The 21538-nt window shown below is 39.6% G+C and overlaps 1 protein-coding gene across 1 annotated transcript in view; it reads right to left on the reverse strand.

Annotated features, from left to right (window-relative positions):
* The window catches only part of F13a1 (coagulation factor XIII A chain), a 164088-nt gene that overhangs the window by 77573 nt on the left and 64977 nt on the right, over nt 1–21538 (reverse strand). Inside the window, exons 5-6 of the mRNA XM_046453537.2 lie at nt 17372–17490; nt 14384–14491 (exon numbers count right to left, since the gene is read on the reverse strand). Coding sequence (XP_046309493.1) covers nt 14384–14491; nt 17372–17490 — 227 coding nt within the window. The remainder of the gene's footprint in view (nt 1–14383; nt 14492–17371; nt 17491–21538) is intronic.

The raw sequence follows: 21538 nt of genomic DNA on the forward strand, positions 1-21538 counted from the left end.
TGAACATTTGCAAACCATACATCTGAAAATGGACCAATATCCAAAATGAATAAGGAAATCTATATAGAGAAAACAAATAACCCTATTAATAAATGGGTAATGATGTGATCAGACATTTCTCAAAAGAAGAATGATCAACAGATATATTAAACAATGCTTGTTAGCTCTAATCATCAGGGTAATGCAAATTAAAAACACAACAAGATGTAATCTTATAACTTTTAGAATGTCTGAAATCTAAAAGATGAACAAAAAGTGTTGGCAAAGATGTAGAGAAAAGAGAACTCTTGCACACCTTTGTTGAGCCATTTTGGATAGTAGTATGAAGGCTCCTCAAAATATTTAAAATATAATTATTATAATGTTATGAGCCAAACTATATGTGCCTTGATCAGACAAACTCCATTTTACTCTGAGACTTCATTTCATACAAGAAATTGCTAGTAAAAAAAATATATATATAGGATCAACACTTCAATATATCAGCATAGGCACTGACTTCCTTAACAAGAACCCTAAAGCTCAAGAAATAAAACCAAGAATCCATAGTGGGGTGGCGTCAATTTAAACCCCTCTGCACAGCAAAGGAAATAAAAGCATGAAGAGAAAGCCTACAGAATGGGAGAGAAATGTTTGCCAACTATTCCTCTGACCAGGCATTAATATCCAGAATATACAAAGAACTCAAAAAACTTCACACACACACACACACACACACACACAAAATCAAAAAGCAAGGACAAAAGAAACAACCAAATAACACAATAAATAAATTTCAAAGAACTAAACAGACATTTATAGACATTCGCAAAAGAAGAAATACAAATGGTCAACAAATAGAGGAAACAAAATTCAACATCCCTAGCAATTAAAGAAATACAAATTGAAACCACACTGAGATTTTTGTCTTCTTCCAGTCAATGGAAATCATCAAGAATGCAAATAATAATAACATGCTGGCAAGGATGTGGGGGAAAAAGTGCACTTATATTGTTGGTAAAGTTGCAAATTAGTACAACCACACTCAAAATCAGTATGAAGATTCCTCAAAAGACTACGACTAGAGCCACCATATGACCCAGCTGTCCCACTCCTTGGTATTTATCCAAAAGGACTGAAATCAGTACACCATAGTGTTATGTGCATGTTTGTAGCAGTGAAATTCACAATAGCCAAGTTATGGAACCAGCCCAGGTGTCCATCTAGATAACAGCGGAAACGTAGTACCTAGACACAGGGGAGTTTTACTCTAGCACACTAAATGAATGAAATCATGACATCTGCTGGTACTTGGATGGAACTGGAGAACATCGTGCTAAGTGAAATAAGCCAGGCCCCCAAATATCCTTTCTGTGTCAGAGAAAGTGCCCAGTGGGATGGGCTGCTGGTTTGCTTTCCAGGCTTAGGTCTACCTGGAGGGATGAAATTGGGCTTGTTCAAATATGGAGAGAGGCAGAGGCAATAGCCTGAGGGTTAAAAAGGGAGGCTCAGTCATGGAGGAGGTGGACCATCAGGCACTGGGGAAATGTGGGAAAGAAATGTAGAAACGCAGTGCCTTGTGGGTATGAGGCCCTTGGTGAATGGGACTGAGGTAGGAGAACTGGTCATGCTTGGCCTGCCCTGAACTTCTGAGCTGGTTCTGCAGTCATGCTGGGTAGACCTCCACCCTAGAGTAAGAATAAGGCATGGATTTCAATAAAATCTAAAGGAATAGGAAGAACCCTAAAGCATGATCCACAGTGGACTTCTCTCCAGTTTTGGTCATGGGGGCTTAAGTAGATTTTAAGTTGATACTGGCAAATAAAAAAGTGGCATTTCTTATTTCTCTCATTTCCTGTAGCACAGACGCTTCTATTTTGACAGTGATTTTTAAATATGTAAATGTATTTTTTTTCTTTTGTGTGCCATTTTACATGGCTATGATGAAATGACTTTTCTCTGTTATAAATCTATTATATCTTGTTAAATTTTAATGTGATTTTCTCATCAAGGCTAGGATTTCTCTATAAGAAAAAATTCTATAAGAAGACAATTTTATACCTAATCTTATCTGTAATAGTTTCTCAAAGACTATTGGATATAAATTTGGGGTAGCATGCGTTAGCTTCTAAAGCATAAACTTAGGTTTGGAAATGAGAATTATTACTTGTAAAAATCCTTCCATGGTTCTGTGAACCACAAGTCCCCAGCTACAGTCTGGTGGGGATCAATCTTAATCACAGGTGTAAGTGGGAGAGGGGATGTTCAACTGTGCTCCATGACACTCTGGGGTTTTATAATGAACCTCATTGGTTACCATGTTGGAGGGTGAAGCAGGAGAGGGCTGAGTTTGGTGGGGGAAGCTGTAGTCACCACTTTGCTACAAGAAAAGCTGCTCCAACCTTTCTCTTTTGTGCACTTGGGTTCAATCGATATTTTAGAAAACAATTCTAGAAAATAAAATTTGGAAACCCATTAGTCTTGGGATGCAGCTGTCTGTTGCTTGTGCTGCCCTGCGACGGACCAAGACCTACAGCAGGGATAGGAGGGGAGAGGCCTGCAGATGAGGTGCTCTATTGGGTAACCCCATGGACAGGTATCCCAGCAAATTCACATAAGAGAAAAGAAATAGGGAGGCAGTCATCCTATTTTCTCCCTTGCCCGGCTCCTCAACCTTGATCCTTTCAGGGCTTTTATGACACTTTAACAATAGACAGGGTCACACACACGATCCCAAGAAAAAGAAAGCCATCCACCTGCTCCTTCACTTTTCATAGTGGTGGGTTCATCAAGCTGTTCTCCTCTTGGTATTATTATTGGAAATGTCATTCTCTCTCCTGAATGAATGCCCTTCTACCCGCAAACCCCTTCTTCTCCTGGTCAGGAGCCTATTGATTGTTTAACACTCGGCTGGTTTCACTCTGGAAATTTCTATTTCTTTGATGTCCTGACTCTGCGCTCGTATGGCACTTGTTATGGTTTCGATATGAAACGTTCCCCAAAAGCGCATGTGTGAGACAACGCAAGGATTTTCAGAGGCAAAATGATGAGATCCTGAGAGGTGTGACCTAGTCAGTGGATCAATCCACTGATATGGATTAAATGGCGGTTACTGTAGGCAATTAGGGTGTGGCTGCATGAGGAAGGTCACAGGCCGGGGGGATGGGGGGGATGCCTTGGGGGTTTATATTTTGTCCCTGGTGAGTGGAGCTCTCTCTCTTTCTGCTTCCTTGCCATGTCCTGAGCTGCTTTCTTCTTCCACGATGTTCAGCCTCACCTTGGGGATCAGAGCCATGGAGTCAACCAAGTGTGGACTCAGCCGCTGAAACTATGAGTCAAAATGAACGTTTCCTCTTCTATGTTGTTCTTGTTAAGTCTTTGGGTCACAATGATGAAGAAGCTTATTAAAACCATATGCTTTGCTTACTTACTAGCATCTTATTTATCAGGTTGTATTATGTCATTGGTTTGGTCGTCTTTGTTTCCATTACCAGATTATACGTTCCTGAAAGGAGAGAAGGAAGGAAGTTCCCATGCTCTTGTGTCTTTGTATTCCCAGGAATAGCACTCAATAAATTCTGCTGAATGAATGAACATGATATCACTGGAGGATGGGTAGAGGTCATCTTTTAATATTTCTTTACGAGGTCACCTCAGTGGGTTAGTTTGGACACCAACCAACATGTTGAAATTGGCAAGTTCTTGAAATTGTATAGAAATGAAAAGAACCTAAAGTAACCAAAAGCAATACTGAAAAGAACAAAGTTGAAAAACTACCTGATTTGGAGATTTACTATAGCAACCCAGTAATCGATATACTGGGTTGAATTGGTATAAGAATCGACAAAAAACCAAGGGAACAAGAGAGTGCAGAAGTACAGTCACACTTATATTTGTTATCTGATTTTCAACAAAGTCACCAAAGCAATTCAGTGGCGCAAATAATTTTTTTTCCCAACAAATGAAAACCTTTCCAATAGTATTTTTAACAAATGGTGCCAGAATAAATAGATACATTGGGAAAACGGTAAACCTTGAACCCCCTACTTCATACCACACAGATATATAACTCAAGATAGATAAAAATGTAAAAACTCCATTAGAAAGCTTTGAAAAGAAAGCACAGGACTTATTAAAAAAGATTTTCTAGCAGGAAGTATTTTTAAAAAGCAGTTGGAAGGGTGTGTGACTCAGTGGTAGAGAACGTGTCCAACAACACACACAAGGTCCTGCGTGCGATCCCTAGCACAAACAAACATAAAACAACTGAGGGGCTGGGGTTGTGGCTCAGTGGTAGAGCAATTGCCTAGTGTGCATGAGGCACTGGGTTCAATTCTCAGCACCACCTAAAAATAAAATAAAGCTATTGTGTCCACCTACAACTAAAAAAAAAAAAAAAAAATTAAAAGATTGAAAAAGCAATTTAAAAATTGACTTCATAAAATTTTTAAACCAGTTCTTAAAATATGCCGTTTAGAAAATGTACCTGCAAGCCATAGTCTGGGGAGAAATATCCTCTAAATATATCTGACAGAGGACACATATTCAAAATGTACACAGAGCAGCTACAACTCACCAATAAAAATACAAATAACCCAATCAGAATGGGGAAAAAGACTCGAAAAGACACCACACCAGAAAAAGATCCACAAAGGGCAATACATGTATGCAAAAGTGCTCCATGTCACTACTCATCAGAGTAAAGAAAATTAAAATAACAACTGGATACCATTCTGTGCCCATTGGATTGGTTACCACTGAGCCACAACCCCAGCTCCTCGGTTATTTTATGTTTGAAACCACCCAGAACAGATGAAGCTGTGGAAATAACCAGAACTCTCATACCTTGTTGGAAGAAACATCAAATGATGGAACCTTTTTGGAAAACTGTCATATGAAACATATACATATGCTGTGATCCAGATGTGCCGCCTTTAGCTATGTACTCCTGACATATGAAAACACACACACACACACACACACACATCTTCCGACAATGTTCATAATAGCTTTATTTGTAATAGCTCCAAAGTGGAAATATCAAATGTCCATCAATAGGTGAGTGTATAGACAGATCATGACACTGGATACAATAAAATACTATCTGTAATAGGATAAAATTTTTAAAAATGTGCAGCCATTGATTGAGTAAAAAGACCAGCCCCATACATATTGTATGAATCAATTTATGTGAAGTTTAAGAACAGACAAATCTAATCTATTGCAAGAAATCGGACCAGTGGTTGTCTGTGCGGATGCAGATTGACTAGCAGGAGCATAAGGGAAATTTCCAACAGATGGAAATGTTTATATTTTGATTGGGGTGGTGATTTTCCCCACTCCCAACCCATTGATTTGTGCATTTGGCATCCATGCTTTTTAGTACATGTAAATTTAACTTTAATTTAAAAAAAACAACGTGAACTAACCTTAATCTGCATTGTGATACATATAACTACTCCTATCAACTATCCTTTGGTATGTGTCCATGAATCATTCATTTTTTTCATGATGATCATTGCAACAAGAGACGATTAAGTTGTGTCTCTCTCAGTAACCGAGGATTTTCATTTGGCCACCGCATATTTTACTAATTGACAGTCATGACAGAAATAGCCACAAGTGGGCCAAGAGAGAAACTGAGAGTTGACAAGCTCTCCAATTGCTGTCTTCTTTCTCTCGTTGCCATATCACTGCCGCATGGTGTAGGGCTGGTTGGTCCAGGACAGGTCTCCAGTGATATTTGAATGACAGGTGAGAGTAGAAGGGAGAGGGGAAAATATGGAGCAAGAGAAGAAGGAGGTGAAGGTAGGAAAGAGAAGGATGAGAAAGAAACCCCAAGTGCATGAAGGACCGTCCTCACTGGCTTTACTGCCGACTCTCCATCTATCCTGGGGACATTTGTCCCAGGAGACCAGAGCAGCTTCGGCTGCATAGCTTGGAGGGAGTGCTGAAAAGCAAGCACCCCCGTGTTTCAGAAATAGCCTGTGTGATTACAAAATAGATGCTGCATTGAAACCTCATTCCAGGAAGCAATTCAGGGAAAGCAAGACATTTAGATTGACTACGATTATCACATTCGAGAGATGGCTTGTAATAAATGTCTGTTTTTCTCCAAAAATATGGGAAGAACAGGCACAAGAAATGTAACCTTAATAATTGAGAAACCAAGCTGTTTGCCCACAAATGGAAACTTCATTACATTTCTGGCTTTAACAGAGAGGCAAAAAAATGAGGTCTAAACAGCTCACTGTCCTTCATTTCCCCCCACCTAAAGGAGCGTGATTGAACCAGACAGAGTACATAAAAGGCATTATCTTTGTAGCCAAGGAGCTCATGTGATATGGAGAGAGGACAGGAATAGGGCAAATCCAGGGGAAATGTAACATTGAGGTTAGAACAGAGGGATCAGGCAGCCAGATATCAACTCCAGTGCCACCTGTGACCTTGGATAAAGTTACTCAACTTCCTGATATCTCAGTCTCTTCATCTGCACAGTGGTTATTTATGGACGGATATGATTTCCTCAAAAGTGTCTGCAAAGATAATTTCTGTTAGGGAAATTCTCTTTTTCCATTGGCTTCCAATGAAATTGTTGAAAATCTTTAACAAGCAGAAATGAGATTCCCTGGTGAATAATGTGACCTTATGGTATCATGTTTTGTTAGAAATGTAATATATGCTGGGTGTAGTGTGACTCGTACCTGTAATCCCAACAACTCAGGGGGCTGAGGCAAGAGGATCACAATTTTGAGACCAGCATCAGCAGTTTAGGGAGGCCTTGAGAAACTTAGCAAGCCCTTGTCTCCAAATAAAAAACTAAAAAGGGCTGGGGATGTAGCTCAGTGGTAAAGCACCTATGGGTTCAATGCTCTGTACCAAAAATAAAAAATAAAAATGTAGGAGAGTTGTTCTGACCTCCCCTTCATCATTGGATTTCCATGGTCATTCAGGAATTACAGAAATACCTTCCATTTTTAGGGCATACTTTGACTCTAAGTTAGGATTTGAAAATAGAATCATTTCGTAAGGGGTAATTTAGTATTTTACTATATTGGACTGCCATAACCTTTCTACTAATCAAAAGATTCTCCAAAGGTGGCCACCGTGGGAGCTCCTACAGATTGAGTTGTGTTTCCATTTGAATGGTTACAAAGACCACCAGGTGCCTCTCCTTTTTCTGCCATTCCAAACTGAGGAATGTCTTCCCTGACACCCAGGCATAAATCATGGAGACAGACGATAATAACCTCAAATAAAAGTCGATAGATCTGAGACACAGAAACTCTGGGCAGGAGCCTTGACTCTACCATGGAGCCTCCATCTGACAATGGCCATCAGCTTGGGAATTTTGGTTTCTAGGATCCAGCAAGTTAGTAAGTTGGTGATCCATCATCACTCTTACAAAACACCAAGCAGAGGTAGTATGTTTATTCTCCCAAAGGTGGCACTGACTTACATCAGTGTGGTTGCACTGATGAGGTAGCACTGATCATTACCACCGCCATTACCATTGGAAGTTCTGGTTGGCAATTATATAAACCAGACACAGAATGAAATGGGAAAACCAGTTACTATTACGTAATCATGCTTTTTTTGATAGACACAAGATTCATTCCGTGAAATGGGAAAAAGCTCCTTGGTGGTAAAAGGTTGGAGACAATGGCCACCGACCACCTGAGTCCTCAGATTTCTTTGACAGTTCATTCCAAGAAAGGAGGCAGGGGCTGGTTGTCTTCTGAACCAAAGGAGCAGTTACACATTGCTTCATACATTTAAAAGTATTTTTAAGATTAAAACTGTAAGGGAATTATACCGCGGTGAATTGTATGATCAGTGAGGAGAGTTTAGGTATTTATTTCTGACTTGGAAGTTCATTTGGAATGACGCAGGGTGTGGAATTTCTAACTCAAGCAAAATTTTAAATACAATCTGAATATTTTAATTAAGGTTTGTTGCATGAAGAAGTCTTCTGAATGTTCAGCTTTCCATTCAAGATGGGCAAGTAAACAACTAGAGGGAAAAATGTTCAAAACATGGTTTTGTAGTAAATCCCCTGTGGAGTTGCGTGGCAACAACTCAAAGCAGTGTGGGCATGACTGTCTTTTTCATGCATGGAAATAAAAAAAAAAAAAAACCTTTCTAAATACTGGTTCAGGGAAAAAGGTAGAAAAGATGGACAAAGGGAAACTAGCCTTATTTTCAGTTTATCTGTGGGATCACGGGTGCTTGAGAATCAGAAACCATGAAACCCATTTTGTCTCAAAGGTGTATAGCTATGCATCTTGTGCTGGGCTCTGGAAGAACTCAGGACCTGCCTCCAGTTGTGGTCAGTTTGATTTACTAGCTGGAGTTCAGGTTCTTTTTAGTAACACTAAAGAGTACACAGAACATCAGTTGGTTAAAAAAGTTCAATCTTGAGTTAATTCCCCAAAGGCACAGTCAGAACAAGGTATTAATGGGGATTAATGATGGCACCATGGTTCGATATTAGCAAAAGACTAGGGTTAAAAATAAACGTGCACACCTCAAGAGAAGCTGGAAAGTCCTGGCTGGCAACAGTGGAAAGCCCTGGAATTTTAAAATATGTAAGTATATTGACATTTTCTTCCCTACCACCCTCAAATTTCCCCCCATTAATATCACCTTTTTTTTTAATCACTATAATTGAATCAAAATAGAGTTCCAAGGAATCAAGCAAGTGTGGGTGTTGGGACCCCATGGGACAAACTTGAGTTGTGGCAACCTTGTGTTTTCTGAATTGCAAAACACACAAGTCCCAAGAGGAGCAAATCGCTATATCCCCTTACTATGCTTTAGTGACTGACAATGTGGATATAATTTCAACCATCGAGAGAGGGCTTCTCTGAATAGTAGTGTGGCTTATTATTGCTGTGGGACTTTGTTAGCCATTCCTCTATCTTTTGATTCAATATCTCAACACTCATTAGGCCAGGGTTTAGTCCTGGGGAAACTTTGAGTTAAATTTGAGAGATTTGTTTTCCTAAACAATCTTATGTTTAATTCCACAAGAGAATTTGCTATATCATGTTGAAGTTTTCTATTTACTAGTCTGTCTATTCTATTAAACTGTAAGCTCTGTCAACGTAGAAACAATGTTTTGTTCATGACTGGGCTCTAGTGCTCAGATTGGTAGTGCTGAGGCTCAATAAATACTTGTTGAATGAATGACCGCGTGGGTGAGTGTTTTCCTACCATCACAATCATCACCACCACTACCAATATCACCATAATCAACATCACCACCACCACTACCGTCATTATTACCATCACCCCACTACTGCTACCACCACCATTACCATTGCCACCGCCACCACCATTAATCCTTACCATTATCACCACGATTGCCACCATCATAACCACATCATCACCACTATAGTGATGGAAAGAAAAAACCTATTATCACCTACCATCACCACAACTACCACCACCACCACTACCACCGCTACTTTCATCACTAGCACCATTATACCACATGTGGTACCTAATCCTTTTGGGACCTCTTTCCAAAGCACCCAGTGACTTCTTCTATCTGGAATCTTCTGATTTACACCTTTCCCCGTTTATTCCTGTTTATTGAAATTCACCTACCTGTTCTGAGCTCAATTGCTTGGGGGCTTTTTCTTTTCTATGAGACAGCTGCTCAATTCAATAGAGAGCTGTGTTATTTGTAATAATGTGTTGGTAGGAGCCTTCTAAAGTGATATGACCTGAGAGCAAGGGCAATATCTAGTTCCAGCTCAGCCATTTTTTTTAGTGGTGTGACCTTGAGTGAATGACATCACTTCCCAAGGCCTCTCCTTTCCTCATCAAAAAGTCCCCTGGAGAATCTTCCAGATCTTGTGTGCTCCTTTCAATACAGCTCTTCTTCTATGGATAAAATCTCACCATCCAGGAACAAGTGGGCATGAAGGTGAGAGGCTCAGAGGGTTCACAGTGACTAAGCAAACCGTTCTCTGCAGGAGCAGAGGCCCCTGCAGCAGCAACTGCGTCTCTCTGGGGAAAGAGCTCTGCCTACGGTTCCTGCCAAATCCAATTAGTCATGGGGCAAAGCCGGCATGGACAGGTAACCAGCAGCAGTAATGATGGGGTATTATCACTGCCACCCCCTCTCCCCAGGACCAGGCTGTTCTTGTCACCTGTCAGGGCAGAAGCGTTTTGATAGTATGACTGGGAGCTCAGAATCCACGTCTGGTGGCTTCATAGCCATTTAGGGCTGGCAATGGAATGCTTTACTAATGGCATGTGAGTGAAGTGGATTTTCAGATGGCACAAAGCATCCTCCTTAACTTTTCCTGGCACATTTCCTGGCAATTTTCTTGGTGGAGACTGTCACAATGGAAATGAGGTGGAAAGGAAAGAGTAATCAAGGTGTGCCATTTAAGAGAAGAAGCACAACGTTGGGCAAGCTTCTTCTTTTTTTTCTAATTTCCTCTTTTTTTCCTTTTTTCTCTTAAACAAATCTTCAGTATAGATCTTATAAAATGCACAAATCGGTATTTAGAAAAGCCTAAATAAAAATTGGGCTATAAAAATCTCAGGCCCAATCCCCAGACAAGGGGATTACAGGATTTTTTTTTTTTTCTCTTGGGAAAGTCCAGCAATCCCAGGGTGTCCAGATTATCATGAAGTTTTCTTACTTCTATTTGAAAGCAAAATAACAGCAACCCACAATAAGAGGGCTATACTGAATGTATAAGGGACAAAAACGGAAGAAAGGAGAACTTTGTTTTGAAGAATTAAAAAAAAAAATTCTTGCTGTCAATGGAAATTACAAATGTGATTTGAGTACAGAGACAAAGTTTGATTTTTAAGAAGAAATGAACCCTGTAGTTGAGTTATTGGCCCCAACTCATGTATTATGTTAGCAGCAGAAACAGATCCAAGGTCCAAGGTCCTATCCAAGGTCCAAGGTCCTATCTCCTGACGTGGGGCCTGGTCCTTTGTATGCAATGCTGTCTCCACTTTCTCTTCCTTGGCAGAATAAAACCAGCAGGTTTTGAACAAAATAATCCTCTATGCAGGCCAGGAGAAAATGTTATTACTGTCCCACAGCCAGGAAAACTGAGATGAAGAGAGACTTAATGCTGTGGTTCTCACTAGGAATGACCTTTTACCCCAAGGGAGCATTTGACAATATCCAAAGACATCTTGGGGTGTCACAACTGGTGTGGATGGGAGAAGGAGCTACTGACATCTGAGGCCTCACAACGATTAGTCAAGGTCATGTACACTGGACCATAAAGGTTTTTTAGCTGGGGATTGTGCACTTAAAATCCAAGTGCATATGATTGTTATTAGAAATTCTGCACAATTTCAGTCATTCTCTGTGCTTTTTTAGCATCGTGCACAGTGTTTCCTTGCTTCTGTTATTTTGGGTTGCTGTTACTTTGCTTTGAAAGAAAACTTCATGATAAACTTCATGGCTGCCAGAATCAGCCATGACCACAGTAAGTCAATTTTTCCGAGGGCCCCAGGTCATGTGCTCCTTGCCCCTACTCAGCTCCATTTTCTTCAGGTACCCAACGAGGGCAGGGCTGTTTGTGCCCATTCCTTCCTGGCATCGGCTGCTCTTAGGAAAGTCTGCCTGCCATTGCCCTCCTCTCGGCATGCACTGACGTCACTGTGTCCCACCTCCGGGAGGATTGGTGTGTCACATGCATCTCTTTCTGAGGGTCGGTTTTTCTGTGAGAGGAATTCCAGACTCTGTGACAGGCTGTGAAGCATTTGAGAGGGACTCAGGATAAAAACAAAAACACCTGGTGCATCAAGCTCTGTTGCTCCTGAAGCCTGGGCCTCATACCTGGAGAGCATACAGAGGCCTGTCCTTCCTGTGAATCTGGATTCCTGCTAGACTCTTTAACTCAGAGCTCTTGCTGGGTTTTCTAAATACATCTTTTCATATTTTAAGGCAAACCTTTGAGAAATTTGAAGGGTTTTCCCCTCCCCAAGATCTTTGTTTAACTGCACTCAGAATTTTCATGATTTTAAGAAATTTCAAATTTCATGAAATTTCACTTCCGAAATTTTGAATTTCAAGGATTTGTGAACAAGGAGCCCAACGGCCTGAAGGATTAAAAACCAGTTGATGCTTTTTTCTTAGGGTTGTTTTCTCTTTTTGGAGGCTCAATATTTTAGTTTTTAAAAATCACCATAACCGAATAGATGTTGGAACTACTCACAGAGCTATTGCAAGGATTGAAGGAGATCACAGATGTGAAAGGGTTTTGCAAGCCATCACAATTTCTCTGTGTGTGAACAAGGATAAGGAACTAGAGATGTGGCTTAAAATCGGTCAGGTAAGAGTAGAGATGCTCTACCCCTTAACTTACATGGTCTCCCCTTCCAAAAGCCAAATCCAACCAGAGCCAAACCATTGCCCAGACAGACTCTCTAATTCCAAACCTTGTAACTGGGGATATACATTTTCCAAATTAGAACTTCATAGGCTGTTTGTAATTAAAAAAAAAAAAAATTCAAGGCAATTTGCAATAGCATTTCTGGCTTAATTCCATACCTAACAACTTCTGCTTGGCCAGAGGCCACTAGAGACAGCATTATGTTAGATGTTCCCTTTCCGCTTTCCTCCTGTGTTGACTTGTGTTTCAGGGATTTCTGTATTTGTAAAAATACACCCAATGTGTGAGTAAGCTTAGGATGAGAGCCATGCCATTAAATATCGCTTAGGAAGGAATTAATTTGTATTTAATAACTCCTAGCTCTTCCCTTCCCACTGCAAACTTGTTGTGGTAACTTCTAAGAAGAAAAAAAATGAATTTTTTTTGAAGTAGGAAAAATAGTTATCAATTGCAGGTCTAATACGTATTGTTATCCACAGTTATTATAATAAGATTTCCAAAGTCTTTAGAACTCATTGTCTTTTCATTATGTAGTATAACCAACAACAGAAAACAAAGCCACCTTTTAATTTATTTTGGTGCTGGGATTGAACTCGGGGCCTGACCCACGTTAAAGCACACAGTCTACCGCTGAGCTACACCCTCATCCTAAAACCACTTTTGGGGGTTAATGTCCACCTCCACTATTTAAGTCCTCACATGTCCTAAATTTACAAGTAACTTAGTCCTGAAAAAATAAAAACCATCACCAGAAATTATATGCCATTATCATCCTTGGACTCATATTTGTATGTCAGCAATACTGATTTTGTTTAAGTCAAAAGAATATATAGCTGGGTACGGGGGCACACGCTTCTAATCCCAGTGGCTCAGGGGAGGCTGAGGCAGAAGGATTGCAAGTTCAAAGCCCAGCCTCAGCAAAAGTGAGGCTCTAAGCAACTCAGTGAGACCCTGTGTCTAAATAAAATAAAAATAGGACTGGGGATGTGGCTCAGTGGTCGAGTGCCCCTGAGTTCAATCGCCAGTAACACCCCTCCCCCCCCAAAAAAAAAAGAATATATAAACTCAACTCAAAAATAAAATTCTTCCAGGGAGAATGTTTTAGAAAACTTCAGGACATTGCTAAGAATAAATTCTCAGTCTTTGTATGAATAGAGCCTGTTTTAAGATTTTTTTTCAGGAATATTATGCTCCTGAACCAAATGTGATACATATTTTTTCCACCAAGACCTATGTGCTGGCGTATGAGTACCCAGGGTCCCATTTAATCTGCTTCTAACCCTGGCTCCAAGCTTCCCACTCATGGGTATTCTTTTTCCTTTTCAGCCATCCCACTGCAGGATCTCTGCATCCTCAAAGACATCTCACGATATCCTACAAAGAGTAGATGAAATGTAGAACCTGGCTAGACTTGGAGTTAATAAACCTGGATTCTAGTGGAAGCTTTGTTTTTAACAAACTGACATCACCGTGCTTCCTTAAAATGGCATGGGAGTACCTATTGCACCTACCTTATTAGATGACTGGGCAGAACTGATACCCACTTCATAAGCAATAAAGCTCTCTGGTGAGATATCACAGCTATAGAGGCTAGAATTCTATAGAGCTATTTATTGTTTACTCTTAACACCAGTGTAAATGTGGAGAAAATCTGGGTCTTGTACATCTTTGTGCTCCTTGATGTTTGATTGATGGACCATTTGATTAGTCATTGATGTATTTTTTTAAGTCAGTTTTTAGTTGCCAGGCAAGAGGTTCTTAAGGATAACTGCAAAACAGGATGATATCCATCAGCATTTGTCTGAAGCCCAAGAAACATACAGTATTGAGATAAATTTTTTGTTTTACAGCTCATGACAAGCTCAGAGAATTCAAGAGCTATGCAGGGTGTCATAAGTCAGAGTGTCACAAATAAAAGTCTATTAAGTGTGAGTTGCTATTTCAACAGCTTTTAATGAACCAACATCTATGCTGAGGCAAGTGGTGCACGTGGTAGTTTTCAGCCATCAATAGACGTTGCTTACCATTGCAGATCCAACCCGGCTGACTTTGATGGGATTCCCTCTACCAGAAAGATCCATTTGTGCTCTGTCCATCACGTACAAACAAGCATCGAGGATGCCATCTTCAAACTATTTTGGGGGGGAAAATGAGAAGCTACTTAATAACCACTCTTAAAACAAGATAGTTTCTGTATTCTGGAGACTCTGGAGACTAAGGCAGGAGGATTGCAAGTTTGAGTCCAGCCTCAGCTTTGTATGTAGTGAGGCTCTAAGTAACTTAGCAAGACCCTGTCTTAAAAATAAAAAAAATAAAAAAGGGCTAGGAATGTGACTCAGTGGTTAAGCACCCCCAGGTTCAATCTCTGATATATAAAAAAAAAGTCTCTACAGAAAATAAAATAAAATCACAACTTAGTGCCTAAAAAATGTGTATTTTTTACACAGTGATCTCCCAGAATGTTTAGTATGAACTGCTAAAGTGGAAGAAAGAAGTTCTTTATAAAATTTTTTTTCAGTGACGTACAGAGGAACATCAAAGGATGCTAGAAATACAAAAGAACTACTAGAGAGCAGATGTGTCCAAGGATCATGAGCTGACTCGAAATTCTTTGAAAAATTGTACAAGTTAATTTAAAAGATCTGTCCAAGATATGACTGCAGGTGAAGGAAGGACTGATTGACAGAGTCACTCGGAAGTCTTTTGACCTTGGAAGTAACATGAGTTCTTGTGTGTCTTGAAAATAAATGGCTCCTAGGTGTGTCACTGAAAGGTACCTCAGGCCCACTTAGCTTACACCCCCAATAGAAGGAGGCTGCACATAGCAACTGTCCTCTAAGGTACCCCTTTGATGACCTCAGGGCCAAGGGAGTTTCACTTAGATAATATCTTAGGCTTAGAGCAGGTAGATAGCATTATCGTGGGCAGAGCCCACGAGCCAATTCAGCTTCCTTAGAAGGAATGCTGGCCACAGGGACACCAGCATTGTCTTCGAGAGGAATAAAGGCCAAATATTAATAAGCTGGACAGATGGGGAGTCTCTGCCTACACTGTAGGACACGGCGAGAGGAGACTACTTTAAATACAGGAACCTTGCATGTCACCGACCTGAGTACTGGTGACAGAGACCACCATCTTTCTGGCTAATTACCAACTCCTTCTGTACTGAATCTGGTTAGAATATCAACTCTGGGGATACCTCAAACTGATGCACTGGGTGCAGTAAATCTGTATTTCCACCAGTTTTTCAGATATATAAATAAATAAATAACTCGTTTTTCTGGTTCTCGTAAGCCACACATCTCCGTTGTGTTTGTGAACATGCTAGCAGCTCTTGAGTTAAAGAAATTTACAGAGTTCACCATTCCCTGAATCTCTGCAAGCAACGGGTATGGCTTATTTTTTTGGCTGAAAGACTTAAACTAATGGTCTCTTTTGAATGCTGGTAGCCATAGGGCCTGAGATCAAGGGTGCCTACCTGAAGGCATGCTGACCAGGAGCACCCTGACCCTGACTCCTTATTTTCCTTTCTACTTATCTTGATAACTTCCCCCCATTAGCTATCTGAAGAGAGTCAAGTTAGGGCCATAAATGGTCTCACAAGTGAGTTAGTTTTTGTGAGAACAGGTTATAAAGCAAGCCCACGCCATGTGCTTGGGCCCTTCTGTACATGGCTAGTTCTTTTTGTTTCTCCATCATGTTGTGATACAGCCTAGGGGGACCTTCCAGAGGATGAACAGATGGAGCTTTCCAACCTGGGACTCTCAGCTTCCAAAACCATGAGCTAAATAGATTTTTTTTTCCTTTATAAAGTCTCAGCCTCAGGTATTCTGTTATAGCAACAGAAAACAGACTAAGACATCACTTAAGGCTAGAAAATGGGGATCTAAGATAAAGGCACTGGACAACAGACAGTAGTCAAAGGCGATGTCTCTGAGGAAGGAGAAGGCTTTTAACTGGGGAGCCAGGAAAGAATCTAAAAACAAGGCAAGAATCTAAAAACATAAATCATAGCTCGGCAGGATATCAGAAACATAGGTGGGCAAGCCTGAACACTAGATATGGCATTCTCAGGAGTTAGGGTGAAGCTTGTCACAAAGCTGGCTGGTGGCAATGAGTTCATGACATGAGTCCCAGTGGTCAGCCTGGGGCTAAGAGTGAAAGACATGTGGAAATCCCATATGGAGGTCAAAGCAAGGCACCAGAAGTTATGAATGTATCACGTGACTTGTTGTAATCAGATACTCAGAAAAATAATGCACAGTTCCAGTCATCTCAGCCAGGAAACTCTAAGAAATCATACATTCACCTTTTCTTGTAGTGCTAACAACAACAACAAAAAGCATTTTGAATCATAGACCAGGCATTCATGTATGGAAATGTAGCAAAATATTATTCATCTGCACCATTGTTAAAGACACCAAATTGAAAGTTTGAATTCTTGAATATCTTAAGGAAATACCATTTGCTATTTTATATCTAGACAGTAACTTGAGGTTGCAGCTGATAACATGTGTCTATGTAAAAGTCCAATGGCCCTTCCTTGATAAAAATACTAATACTCTTTTTTAATTAGTGGCATCTCAGACTAATAATTTTTTAAGTTTTTAGTCAGACACACACCTTGCAGTGTTCTTTGCATTGTTATAAAAACACCTTTTTTAAAAAAATATAAGAAAATGAGGTTTTCAATCCATTCTAGGTTGACTTAATGAGATTTCATTATACTAAGATGCCAAAGTATTTCTCAATTGGAGCCATGACATCCACAGAAGCTCTGATCTCTGTAACATTTGTCATCAGAGGAAGATATGTGGTTTCAGCTGATAAATTATGCAGTTGTCTTTATAAGTCTCTACTCCAATGCCTTCTGTCTTGGAGTCTTAGATCCTGAAAAGCAGGAAATTGTACCTGTCTAATATCGATGTATGGCACCCAGCAGTAATGTATGTGACAAAAAAAATATATTAACTAAAAATGCCCTTGACAATGACAAATTTTAAGTGGCTCACCTGACCATAGCTCCAGCTTCTACTCTTGATGTCATTGAAGTCTCCATAAAAAATGACCCCGATGTCATTCAGGACATATTCTTCTCTTTCTTTCTCATTGTCCAGATATACAGCATCCTCTGCATCAGAAATTGAACACAAGGACCATTACCAAACCAGACTGCTTTCAAATACTTTCAAGTTGATTTTGTTACCAAACTGCAATGTAATCTACCTAATGAAGAAAAAAACGCCTATTGTTTCACTAAGCACATCTCATTTCCCAATATTTTTAGCCATAGTGAAAATAATCAGTAGCAGAGATCAGTCTGGAGATGGTGACATTTGTCAGCAAAATGCTGACAAACTCTCTCTCTCTTTCTCTCTCTCTCTCTCTCTCCCTCTCTCAGTAGGTTCCAAGCAGCACAATTAAATTGACAAGTCTCATTAAACATTTTAGGATTCTGGTGCATCAGTAGTTTCAGAAGCAGAATTCTATTATGCAGATACCAATCTGTAAGGCAGATCAGAAAAGAATTTCCAACCTATTAGCATCAATAGAAAGCTAGCTGAATGGAAGGAGATTTAAAAAAAAAAAACAACAAATATGGGACACATCAGAAGACAGCAGTCTTGATTGACATGCCTGGTTTGTGGTCCATGAGGTTGGAGGAGGAGGGAGGCCATAAGTGGTCTCCTTTTCATAAAAAATCCTTGTGGATGTGTTAGTAGGTGTGTGTGCCCTGGTCATGGCCTTTTCTTCCTGGTGGGTATTGTCACAGGAAGGCCTTGTTCCCCACCTACCTACTTAGTCATTAGTGTGGTACTTATTCCCAGGCCTGGTGTGTATATAGTCAAGCGTCTTTAACAAAGGTATGACTGTGTGGGTATAAATCATACTCAGGTACATTTGCATATTTGGAAAGAGTCCACCTTGGCTCTGACTGCAGGATTGATTTGTTATACTGATCTGACTTAGCTCATCTGCTAGCTCTATTACCTTTTGGGGGTTCTGTCCTCCTGATTTGCATATATATATATATATATATATATATATATATATATATATATATATATATATATATGGTGGTTCACACACCTTGGGCTGCACATTAGAACCATCTGGGGAGATTTAAATATTCTTGATTCCCCAGACTGAACTTTAGATTAAACAGATCCGAATGTCTGGAGTGGGATGAGATCGAGGGCATGAGGATTTTATCATTTTGTTTTTTAACTCCCAAGTGATTTTCATGAGGCCAAATTGAACAGAATGCTCTAGACCCCCAAGGTTCAAGGAATGGTCAAAAGACCAGAAGCAGCATTGTCTGGAGCTTGTGAGAAATGCAGAATCTCAGGCCCCTCACAGCCCCACTGAGGCAGAATCTGTCTGTGAGCAAGCTCCCCAGCACCTTGTGCACAGTGAGGTCTGAGAAGCTCTGCTAAGTCCGACGGACTTTGACTCCCATTCTGGGCTGTACTGAGGTTAACACCTTATCCTTGGGTATTTCCTTGTCTTTTCTACTCTCCTGCACCTTCTTGTAACTTCTTCCTGTTCTGTCTCTTGCTACCTATGCCTGTTTTTTTTTTTTAAGTGTGCACACATACACACACCACATACAGTGGACCCTTCATCTCCTTGGTTTCTGAATCTGCAGATTCAACCAATCATAGATTGAAAGTATCTGGAAAGAAATTGTGTCTGTACTGAACATGCATACTTTTTTTTCTTGTCATGATTCCTTAAACAATACAACTATTTACAGAGCACTTATTTTGTATGAGGCACTATGAGTAATCTAGAGATGATTTAAAGTATGCTGGGAGGGGTGTACTTAGGACCTATGCAAATACTACACCATTTAATATAAGGACTTGTGTATTCATGAATTTTGTTTTCCTGGGGAAGATACCTGCAACCCATCCCCTGCAGATCCCAGAGATAACTGTAAATTTTACTGTCCAATAAATTGCACATATTTAAGGCATACAATTTCACAATCGAGTTAATAAACACATCCATCACCCCCAAAGTTTCCTCTTGCCTTTCTCTCTCCCCACCCTACCCTCATCCCAGCACTAGGGAGTCATTAATTGTATTTCTGTCTCTGTAAACTTCCTAGAATTTTATATAAATATAATCACACAGTATTGACTTTTTTCCCCATTTTTTTCATTACTTTGAGATCCAACCATGTTTTTGTGTGTATTGATAGTTCATTCCTCCCAAAGCTGTTTTATCTTTCCAGAAGATTCCAGAGTTATATAACCAGCGTGTCCCATCTGCCATTCAGTTCTTTAAAGTGTAAAATATGCTGCCTGGAAACCGCTGGCCTGGTGGTGATCCAGAGGCAGAAAGCCACTTATGGCAATCTCTGTCTAGGCTGAGGACCCCAAACCTGAAACTATGGCTTCACTTCCAAATACATCTGGCCAGAGACAATGTACAGAAGTGACTACTGACACAGAGAGTCTAAGGTCAATATCTCTAAGTACATGCATGAAAGAACACTTTTATTTTTAAAAGAAAATAGCGTGAGAGTATATCTAAGGGCATTGAACTTTTATATGCACATAGCTAACCAGATGAAATTGAACACCCAGAGAATGAAAGGTTCCTTGTGAATTTTTTTTTAGCATTTTTATTCTTTCATTGTAGTGGTTTAACTGTTGTGACTATCACAAAATAGTCAGCCAAATGGGTTTAAAATGCTTGTTGTGGCAACAGAATCTCTCTTAGGTCCCATGAGGTCTGCAAGTACCATTTTGAAATGTTTTGAAGGATGATGTTAGGTTTCCCTTAATATGAGATGTTCAAGGGCTTGTCCTATGTTAGAATGTACTATAAAGCTACTATACTTTAACCAATTCATATAAAATGGATAAATAGATCAAAAAAATGTCCCAGAAATAGATGTGACTATATACACATATCTTTGTATGACTCTAATATGCAATAAAGGAAATATCAAAGAGAATGGCTAGAGTATTCATTAAATTCACTTGGGAAAATTGGCTGTTAGAGAACAGCGCATTTTATGTACATTAAAATAAATTGCAAATCTGAATTCGAAAAGTGAAAGCATAGGAAACCTAAAATAAAATAAATGTGAATATTTGACCATTGAGATGAGAAAGTTTTACCCAAATGAAAGTAATAAAAAAAATCACAAAGGAAACCATCAATGCATTTTATTTAGTGTAAACGTAAAACTTATGAATTTCAGATTAAGTAAAATGTAAAGAATATCACAAAATAGGGAACTATTTGCAGTTCTAGCACATGTTAGTAAATTTTCCTTATGTGTAAAGAATTTCAAATTGATAAGATAATCATACACTGTATAAAAGAATGTATATAAAGGACAGTCCATTCACAGAAGGGGAAATGTGAGAGGGAAATAAACATACAAAAAAGTTCAACTAAGTACAAACACAAGAACTGCAAGCTAGTAAAACAATAAAATAAATATTTTATGTATAGGTATATATTTTTATAATATGTATAAATATATATATGTAAAGAGGGCAGGATTTAAACTAATAATACTCAACACCAGATAAAGTGTGTGGAATTGACAATCTGCTGTCAGCGTTGTTATTGGCACAATACTTTGAAAAGCAACTCAGAAATCACGTCATTAGTTCGAAATTACCATAGTCTTTGGTCTAGAGTTTGAATCTGTCGATCAAATGGAAATAAGTCAGAGATGCATCAAACAGATATTGAGAGAGTTTGTTTGCCAGAGTAGTACTGAAAGTGAAGAAAATGAGGATAAATTCTGAAAAGACTATAAATTTTTCCACAAAGTGGAATAACAATAAAGCCCTTGAAATATACTTTGGAAGAACATTAAATAATGCTTCAAGCTGCATATGTAACCAAGAGGAAGTTATATGACAAACACAAATCATATATGTTCAATTACGTAAAGAAAAAGAGAAAGAAAAACCCCTAGAGATGGTTTGGTCAAAATAACTGATGCATGAATCTCTCTCCATCATCACTGCAGTCTGGAGGTATGTGCTAGCCAGCTTTCTGTTAACTGGACAGAATGGCTGAGGTGATAGCTCATAAGGAGGAAAGGTTTATTTGGGCTCATGGAGGTTCCGGTCCATGGTCGGCTGGCTCCATTGTTTTTGGGTCTGTGGAAGTGCCTTACATCATGGTGGGGGCACGTGGGGAGA

Source organism: Marmota monax, unplaced genomic scaffold, assembly GCF_021218885.2.
Source record: "Marmota monax isolate L192 unplaced genomic scaffold, Marmota_monax_Labrador192_F-V1.1 WCK01_AAM20220418_F8-fsc00029, whole genome shotgun sequence".
Lineage (NCBI taxonomy): Eukaryota > Metazoa > Chordata > Mammalia > Rodentia > Sciuridae > Marmota > Marmota monax.